The sequence below is a fragment of the Muntiacus reevesi genome, unplaced genomic scaffold (assembly GCF_963930625.1).
Source record: "Muntiacus reevesi unplaced genomic scaffold, mMunRee1.1 SCAFFOLD_77, whole genome shotgun sequence".
Lineage (NCBI taxonomy): Eukaryota > Metazoa > Chordata > Mammalia > Artiodactyla > Cervidae > Muntiacus > Muntiacus reevesi.
Window position 1 is genome coordinate 187,041 of NW_027077987.1, and position 10,487 is coordinate 197,527.

A 10,487-nucleotide genomic window follows, 5' to 3' on the forward strand; every position below is an offset into this window, starting at 1 on the left:
TTCTCCAATGTGTGAAAGTGAATTATGCTATCCTAAATGCTTAGAATATGTCTTGACAGTATTTCTACATTCTTGTTATGTATTGTTTCCTCTTGCAGTTTAGCGACTCTCATTTTCATTTTGTAGGTGGTGTGGCACTCCATGCAGGATGAATTCATTCGCCAGTACAAGCATTTTGAAGGTTTGATAGCTCGCTGTTATCCTGGATCTGGTGTTAAAATGGAATTCACTATTCAGGACATTCTGGACTATTGCTCCAGCATTGCACAGTCCCACTAAACCTTATAAAAGAAGAAAAGATAAATGAAAAGAAACACTCTGAGTACACCAGACACTATTCAAAAATACCAAGCAACCGTTTTGAGAACTCCGACTTGAAATTTTACGTATTACTTAATGTCAGATAATTGGGTAATGTGTGCATGCTCAGTTGTGTCTGACTCTTTGCAACCCCATGGACTGTAGCCCACCAGGTTCCTCTGTCCATGGAATTTTCCACGCAAGAATACTGGAGTGGGTTGCCGTTTTCTTCTCCAAAATGGATGATGCCATACCACATATATTCAAGAGGAAAACTACCAACGAGTGTGGCAGTTTTATTCACCCAGTAGGTTGTGTACTAACTTAAAGCATTTATCTCTTCATAAATGCCTTTATCATTTTCTTACGACTGAACAGAAAATTTTTCTTTATTGTCTCGCTTCTTGTATTTGAGAATGGTTATCCTGTATGTAATTCGTTGAGAGTTCTTCAGCTTTCAGTAATTCAGTATTGGTTACAAATCATGTAACTACTAAAATACTGTATCGAATTTTTCCTTCTGAATAACTATTGTGTATATGGATAAGGGTCTTGTGAAGATCAGTTGTAAACTTGAATTTTGAGGATCATGTGATTCTGTGTAACAGTCTGAAATACATTTTCCAAAAAGTTGAAATGTGGTAATATTATTCTTAAATTTATCATGTGCTGTCATTTGTATGAAAGCAAGTCCTTATAAAATCAATACAGAAGAATTATTACATGTCATTTATCGTAAAACATAGTCAGTCAGTGGTACTCAGTGAGGACTGAATCACTGCCATAAAGAGACTCGTGTCCTTAATGCATAAACACAAAGACCCTGTCAGTGCAGCGGCTTCACTTTTCTGACATTTATTTTACTTTTGGTTACGTCAGGATCCTCACTGCAGCCTGTGGGCTTCTCTCTAGTTGTGGCGCTCAGGCTCAGGTCCCATGGCCTATGGGATCCCAGTTCCTGGGCTAGGGATCAACCCGCATTCCCTGCCTTGGAAGGCGGATTCTTAGCCACTAGGCTGCTAGGAAAGTCCCTCTACAGTTTTAATAGCAAAAAATTGCAAATAATCCAACTTTCCATTAGTAGTAGATGGATAGATTAAGGTGTATTCAGTATTTGCCAATAGAGTAGTGAGAATTAGTGAATTTTATCTACAAAAAATACTGCAGATGAATACCAGGAAAATAATGTCAGGTTTAAAAAAAAAAAGTCACAGAATATATATCATATGATTCTATTAATATAAAAGTTCAAAATAAACAGTATTTAGAGTTACAAGTGTTGTATAACTGAGAAAAAGCAAGGAAATGATCATAAAATTCTAGAGTGATTAGGGAGCAGGAAGGGAAGATTATGGTATCTAGCAGGGGCAGGATTTGAAAGGTATGTTATGTTACTTAAACTGGGCAGTGGCTACATGGATTTCATTGTACTATGATACTTGATACCTTACACATACCTTATAAATCTTATTTTAATTTAAAATTAAATTTAATTTAATTAAATTTAATTAAATTTAAATTAAATTTAATTAAAATTTTAAAAAAATTTGTTTAATTTAAAACAAAATCAAACTCATATGTGTGTGTATATTCTTTATTGACATAGGAAAAAACCTTAACATTTGTAGATGATCTGGAGACAAAGAAGATCCAAGGTTGGTTGGATTGCTCGAGGTTCAAGCCAAGTATTTTCAGAGCTGATATTCCACACAACAGTGACCTCCCTCTCCAGAATGTTACAGATTTAAATATATTTAAACATCTAAAGATCAAACACTGTCTAATGTTTGTGTTAACAGACCAAGTTAATTTTACCTGAGGTGGTATGACTCTTATTTAAAGAAAAGGCAGATAGTAAAATACTTCTTAGAAAAGAATCTAGAAAAGTAAGCACGTCACATAACAAAATTATCTAAATAACTGGATAGAAATTTTGAGAAAGTAAGATGTACATGATTCCTATTAAAGATAAACATTGGTTAGTTAATATGTCTCAGTTTATATTTGTGTTAGTATCTGTTTATTCTAAGGAATTAGAAACTAAGTTTAATACAGCTTTTCAAAATTAAATAAGATATTTTGAATGAAGACAGAAAAGGCAGTGGATGACTGATCAGCTACAATTTTCTAGATCTTAGAGATATGTAATATTTTGTGCTACAGATGGAATGAGAAGAGCAACATATGATAACTTAGAGAATATAAAGAAATGAAAAAGTGCTGAGAAAGCAAAAATGGCTATGCCAGGAAGGTTAAATATACAATGGTGTCTAGGAAGTAAGATTATTAATTCTCATAACTCTGTGTTCTAGGATCCTCTGCATCTGCAAGTCCCCAATTTTAATGTACATATGAAACAACCAGGAATCTTGTTGAAATGCAGGTTTTGTATGATCTAAGACTGCATTTCTAGCAAGATCCCAGGTAATATCAGTGCTTCAGGCCTATAACCCACAGCTGAAATTGCAAAGTTTTACAGTGGTATCAGTTCAATTCAGTCGCTCAGTCATGTCTGACTCTGCGACCCCATGGACTACAGCACACCAGGCCTCCCTGTCCATCTCTTTTGTTTCTTTAGGTAGATATACTCCTAAGTATTTTATTCTTTTTGTTGCAATGGTGAATGGTATTGTTTCCTTAATTTCTCTTTCTATTTTTTCACTGTTAGTATATAGGAATGCAAGAGATTTCTGTTGTTAATTTTATATCCTGCAACTTTACTATATTCATTGATTAGCTCTAGTACTTTTCTGGAAGAGTCTTCAGGGTTTTCTGTGTAGAGGATCATGTCATCTGCAAACAGTGAGAGTTTCACTTCTTCTTTTCCAATCTGGATTCCTTTTACTTCCTTTTCTGCTCTGATTGCTGTGGCCAAAACTTCCAACACTATGTTGAATAGTAGTGGTGAGAGTGGGCACCCTTGTCTTGTTCCTGATTTTAGGGGAAATGCTTTCACTTTTTCACCATTGAGGGTGATGCTTGCTATGGGTTTGTCATATATAGCTTTTCTTATGTTGAGGTATGTTCCTTCTATTCCTGCTTTCTGGAGAGTTTTGATCATAAATGAGTGTTGAATTTTGTCAAAGGCTTTCTCTGCATCTATTGAGATAATCATATGGTTTTTATCTTTCAATTTGTTAATGTAGTGTATTACATTGATTGATTTGTGGATATTGAAGAATCCTTGCATTCCTGGGATAAAACCCACTTGGTCATGATGTATGACTTTTTAAATATGTTGTTGGATTCTGTTTGCTAGAATTTTGTTAAGGATTTTTGCATCTATCGTCATCAGTGATATTGGCCTGTAGTTTTCTTTTTTTGTGGCATCTTTGTCTGGTTTTGGAATTAGGGTGATGGTGGCCTCATAGAATGAGTTTGGAAGTTTACCTTCTTCTGCAATTTTCTGGAAGAGTTTGAGTAAGATGGGTGTTAGCTCTTCTCTAAATTTTTGGTAGAATTCAGCTGTGAAGCCATCTGGTCCTGGGCTTTTGTTTGCTGGAAGATTTCTGATTACAGTTTCGATTTCCGTGCTTGTGATGGGTCTGTTAAGATCTTCTATTTCTTCCTGGTTCAGTTTTGGAAAGTTATACTTTTCTAAGAATTTGTCCATTTCTTCCAAGTTGTCCATTTTATTGGCATAGAGCTGCTGGTACTAGTCTCTTATGATCCTTTGTATTTCAGTGTTGTCTGTTGTGATCTCTCCATTTTCTTTCTTTTTTTTTTTTTATCTCTCCATTTTCATTTCTAATTTTGTTGATTTGGTTCTTCTCCCTTTGTTTCTTGATGAGTCTGGCTAACGGTTTGTCAGTTTTGTTTACCTTTTCAAAAAACCAGCTTTTAGCTTTGTTGATTTTTTCTATGGTCTCTTTTGTTTCTTTTGCATTTATTTCTGCCCTAAGTTTTAAGATTTCTTTCCTTCTACTAACCCTGGGGTTCTTCATTTCTTCCTTCTCTAGTTGCTTTAGGTGTAGAGTTAGGTTAGTTATTTGACTTTTTTCTTGTTTCTTGAGGTAAGCTTGTAATGCTATGAACCTTCCCCTTAGCACTGCTTTTACAGTGTCCCATAAGTTTTGGGTTGTTGTGTTTTCATTTTCATTCGTTTCTATATCAAGAGGCCTTTTAGTTCCTCCCTGCTTTCTGCCATAAGGGTGGTGTCATCTGCATATCTGAGGTTATTGATATTTCTCCCAGCAATCTTGATTCCAGCTTGTGCTTCATCCACCTCAGCAATTCTCATGATGTACTCTGCATATAAGTTAATAAGCACAGTGACAAAATACAGCCTTGACGTAGTCCTTTCCCTATTTGGAACCAGTCTGTTGTTCCATGTGCAGTTCTAACTGTTGCTTCCTGATCTGCATACAGATTTTTCAAGAGGCAGGTCAGGTGGTCTGGTATTCCCATCTCTTTCAGAATTTTCCACAGTTTATTGTTATCCACACAGTCAAAGGCTTTGGCATAGTCAATTACAATGGTGTATGCTACATCATTCATACCTCTGAACAAATTAACATAATTTGGGGGTTTTGTTGTTGTTGTTTTGTCTTTTGGAAGACAGCTCACGTGTGTGCTTGTGGCTTTAAGAGTTCTCAGCTTTTAATATTTGGCAGCACCATGATATGGTATGCTGGTATGCATAGGTCCTGAGTTGTGTCCAACTCTTTGCAAACCCATGGGCTGTAGCCTACCAGGCTTCTCTGTCCAAGGGATTTTCCAGGCAAGAATACTGGAGTGGGTTGCCATTTCCTTCTCCGGTGCGTGAAAGTGAAAAGTGAAAGTGAAGTTGCTCAGTCGTGTCCGGCTCAGCGACCCCATGGACTGCAGCCTACCAGGCTCCTCTGTCCATGGGATTTTCCAGGCAAGAGTACTGGAGTGGGGTGCCATTGCCTTCTCTGAGTACTAAGTGCATTTAGGAGCAATTCATATTTTGAAAAGAGGAAGAAAAAAGACAGTGGGGCGGATGAAAGGGGGGAGAGGAATATATGAAAAAAAGGGAAATCAGGTGATAAGAAACAATGGAGAATATAGCAAGCAAGACAAACATGAGTCTGAGCACATGTCTTGCTCAAAAAATCTTGAGAAAGCAGCTTCTCTGAGATAACATCTCGATCAATTTCACTGGCAAGATGGTGAGTCTTTCAAGAAGTTCCAGGTAGTCAGCTAGAAGAGAAGGTAGTAAAAAAGAAATTAAGAAATGGAAGGAATGTGCTTTAATCTGAATTTAAATTTGTCTCCATCTCACTTTAAATAGTTAGCCTTTCTGGATCTCCTTTCATTTCAATTATGTTGCCCTGTAACTCTCTCATAAGAGCCTATTCTTTTCCTTCATGGCACTTAACTATAATATACTACTTCTTTAGTATATCTCCCCTATATCTAAGCCTGCAGTCTTTATGACTAGGATTATTTTGTGTAACAGTATCTGTCTAGAACATGTACATACTTAAATATTGAGTTTAAACAGTAGAAAGTGAACAGGCAGCCTTGAATTGTTAACTCATGGAAGGAGGAAACCATTGCATGAATTTCTTTACAATTCTCTTCAGTGTTTAGAGCACAACTGTATTCTTGAAAGTAAGTTGCATTAGGGCAGAATCTCTGTTCTCTGCTTGAACCTAGCACCTAATGTAACTAGATGTGGATCTCATTCTAGGTGCTGAGTGAAGGTTGTTACAAGGAAATTGGACTTACAAGATAAAGTATACTCTACTCCCAGTTTTTACCTTATACATATACAGGGTCTCCACAGTGGTATACATTCTATAAAGATTGACGAATTAAATTCATGAAGGGCCTAAATGAACAATGTCTTCTGTAGATTTCAGATATGCTCTCTTGGGGAGGCCGTGTACCTGATCTACTGTCAGCTCCTCTGGTAGACACTGTGAGCTGTGGGGTCTGCCTGCTCCTCCTGCTAACAGAGCTCTGCTTTTTACAGAGTAGGAACAGGCCAGACAAAAGTGAAACACCAAAGCTGGCATAGACTCTTGGATCCCGACCTGCTGCATATTAGAGTTGTGGAAATGTTTAAAACTCCTGATATCTGCACCCTACTCTAGCCAAAGAAATATGAATCTCTGAAGATGGGGCCCAGGTTCTTACAAGCCTCCCAAACCATAATGGGCAGCATGCTTGGCCTGGTCTCAGCAGGCCATGACAGTCCAGCTCTCCTTTGCCTATGTTTGATTGAGGAGTACATATTTGTGTAAACCCAGCTCTAGTCAGTGAGATCTAGGAGGAAGTCTGCTAAGAGATCTCGAGAGAGATTGTCCATCCTGAAAAAAAAAAGAAAGTTCATAAGACATACAGGGTCTTTAGCCTCTATATCTTCTTCCTTCTTGGTATGTTGTGATAGGAGATGAGAGCCATGGCTGCTGTGATCATGAAGTAGGATTACCAGAGCCATCAAAGAAAAAGGTAAAGCATGCAATGATATATGTGTATTAAAACATGCAAGCATGTCAAAAAAGTATGTATATAAACAGAGTAGGTGCAATTGTTTGAAAATTTAGGGTATTGAATGTAATTTCTTTAATGATTATCCATATGTTACTATTAATCTTTAGAGGTTTCTATTGAATTTTCATCACACAACCATGATCCTTATGGTTTTGCAGATGATTTTAAAATACGTGTAGAGAGATCTGAGAGTTGTTTGGAAGAAATTTTGTATTGTTTTGTTAGAATATATGCATTTGCTATAGTTTAAAAGAACGCTTTATCGTGGGTTGTTTTTCTGGACCAACAGCTCTTATCTTACCTCCCAGTCTTTGCCAAGCTGTAGCTAAGCCAACATTGATCCTCTGCAACTACTTTGAGGTCAGGTTGACCAGTCAATACTGTAGCACTTAGGGAAAGAGAACTTTCTAAAAGGATTTCTACGTAGTGGAATAATACAAAATTTAATCCAAAACATCACCTGCTTTCCTAAGGCAGTTTGTAGGCCCAACCTAAATTTAAATTTGAAAAAAAAAAAAAAATCTTGAAGTGATTTGTATTAAAATTCACTCATTATAATTTTACTTAGCTTTTTTAAAGCCAAGTTTATTTAGCTACAGCTATAAATGAAATGAACTACATCTAACTTGTGTTCATAAAAATTCATTTCCATATTTGTTTATTCAGGAGGAATAATCTCCTGTAAGATTGCTCAAACCATAAAATTTATCACAGGGAACAGTTCTGAAAGTAGAAGAGAGCAGAGGAACAGCTAAGAGTATAATAGATGAATACTTTAACTTTTACTGATGGAGGCTGAAATTATGTGCCTCTTCCTAGGGCATCATCATTCTAAGAATTGTGATTTCTCTTCTTATTCTCTGGGTCCTTTGTCTTAATAATTTCCTGCCTCTTAGCCTTGTCTTTGTACCATAGATTGTCTTTTCTGCCTGAAAAATTATAGTATTGCATCAGGGGATATAAAATTAATCACAATAATCTAGACATGGATTGTGTCTCTTCCCATATCACAGTAGGATCATTTGGATCCTGAAAGATTATCCATCACAGTCCCCATGCTCTGCAAGGATTAGGCAGATGATTGGTCTAACTGGGCCAATCAGACTCTCCATCTCTGCGGGGAGTGTGAATCTTGGGCAGGCGACACTGCTTGAATGAAGGTACTTAGAGTTAAATCCTCCCCGTTTCACACCAAAAGAGAACACCCATAAATGTCTTCTATAAAGATCTCCAAAGTTGCCCTTGTTTGTGATCTTCCCAAGATGAAGTGGTTCTTTTTTCTTCTGATTTTGTGAATCACCCGATATTCTTCCCATATTGCAGTCGGGGAGTAGTAGGGAGCCCTTAAGTTAGTTGAAGTTAGTTTCTGTAGCTTGCAACCGAAGATCCCCAATTAATGCAAACTAAAATATGTTTATACACAGAATCAAATAAACTGTATAAGACAATAAATGGTATTTGCCAAATGAATGATACAGACAGTGTTGTAATAGCTCAGAGGAGTTAGATGTATCTGTAGTCTGATAAAGTCAAGGAATTGAGACATGCATCATTGAGTTGCTGCCACCCACTCACTGGGCAGCACCCGTGAAGATCAGTTAACAGTGTAACCTGAGCTGAGAGTTCAGACTCTGAAGTTAGCACAGGCCTCACACCCTGCCTCTCTCGGGCTGTCTGATCTTGTGCAGGTAAGTTAGTTCTGGGCCTCAGGATCCTAATTTGTAAAAGGGAAAGAGTAGTGCTTCTCTCATAGGTTCATTGTAAGGATTAAATCAGATGGTGTTTGTAAAATGTTTAGCACGGTGCTAATAAGCATTCAATTTTAAGAAGAAATGGATCAACGACGCATTTCTGAGCAACAGTTGAGCAATCAGACTCTGCTCTCCAGGGTGAGTGGATGAAATGGAGCAACATCCTTGGGCCGAAAGATGACAACACCTCACTGGGGTCCGTTCCTCACCCTGACCCAGTCACCCACCGGGCAGGCGCACCTGCGTCTTCCCAGGACAGAGGAAGTCTCTCCAGGCCTTTGTGTGCGAAGCCATTACCCACAAAGTCCTTAGAAACTTGCTAATGTTGTTTCATTCGCCTTTCCAAATCCTGTGAGGCAAAGCAGAGAAGAAGGCTTCAAGCCTCAACCAGCCTTCTGAGAAATGTTAATATGGTTAATATCTTAGACATCTTCAACAAATTCTGCTAAATGACCTGGGAAAGAACCTCATTCACTGAACCTGAAAACTAGATATGAACTGGGTCTTACTCATAACACCAGTAATCTATTCACTAGGTTGGTTTGTCTCGTCCTTCATTTTAATCAGACTGCCAACGTTATGTCTTTTTAAATTTAGAATTATGTTACTAATTTTTAAAACATTGACAAATCCAAATGATCAATCAGCGCAGTTCATTTCACTTGAGCACATTAGATAGCAGAGTATGTATTGACTATGCTTTATAACATATCGAAAGTAAAGTAAGCCGTGAAAATTCTGGGCGTTACTGCTACGAGATCAGATAGTCACGTAAAAACACAAAAGCCTTGATGAATTGCCTTGTCATCATCCAAACTTCTCATTCTGTTACTCAGTAGAAGGTTCCTGAAGCATCATGGGAAGCATTTAAAAGAAAACTGTAGACAAAGCATCATAATTAAATCGCTATTATATTTGAATCACATGTAATCCTATGAAGAAAGTCCGAAAAGTAACTAAGGTAGCCTCTTAACAAGTTTACATAACAATATATTTTAAAGATATTTCATTTACTTATATCATTTGGTAATTCATTATTCAATCATTTATTCATTCATCAAATGCTAATCACCTGTGGGGCTACAAAGACAAGATCAAAAACTTATTGTGTAATGGTAGAGATGGGCAAGTAAAAATATCCAGCCAAAACGCTTACAGTCATTGTTTTTAGAGAAAAGTATAAAATAGCAGAACAGAACAAATGAAATTTTAAAATTTTTATTGGGACTTTTCTATTTGTAATCTCCTATACATTTTGAATTCCTCTACAAGCAAATACTAGTTGATAACTTTGAAAAATGATGAAATGAAATGTTAATAAGGTTAATATCTTAGACATTATCAGCATAATTTTTCTCTTTTGCTTTTCCTAGCACATATTCTTCTATGTGTTGGCCAAAGACATCAACCAGTCTCAGGATAATAAAAGATCTATTACAGAATGAGAATATTGATTGTTTACAGGGCACCAGGCACTGCTCTAGGCAATTTACATGGAATGCAAAGAGAAAGACATAATTAACACTCAGTTTCTGACCTTAAGGGGAGTCCCAGGTGGCACTGGTGATGAAGAACCCACCAGCCATTGCAGGAGACGTAAGAGACGCCTGTTCGATCCCTGCATCGGGAAGATCCCCTGAAGAAGGAAATGGCAACCCACTCCAATATTCTTGCCTGGAGAATCCCACGGACGGAAGAGCACAGGGTCACAAAGAGTCAGACACAACTGAAGTGACTTAGCGTGCGTGCACAACCTTCAAAATAAGATTGTGTAGCTAAACAATAGTTTAAAAGCCAGGCTATTATATTGGGAGGAGATTTTCTAAATTATTTTATCTGCTTTCATCCTCCATTCATTCGATACTAAGCCTAGATGACATGGCTCAGTCATTTCTCTCCTGGAGTGGAAGTGAGGTGTGTTACAGAAGAACAGAGAGGAAAGCCATTAATCTTCAGCCCCAGGACTGTGGGAAG

At 37.4% G+C, this 10,487-nt stretch overlaps 1 protein-coding gene across 1 annotated transcript in view; it reads left to right on the forward strand.

Annotated features, from left to right (window-relative positions):
- Positions 1-1,706, forward strand: part of LOC136155318 (exocyst complex component 1-like) — a 47,325-nt gene extending 45,619 nt beyond the window's left edge. Inside the window, 1 exon segment of the mRNA XM_065917129.1 lies at positions 127-1,706. Within this exon segment, the coding sequence (XP_065773201.1) occupies positions 127-279 (153 nt within the window). The 3' untranslated portion in view covers positions 280-1,706.
- Positions 1,707-10,487: the final 8,781 nt, after the last annotated feature.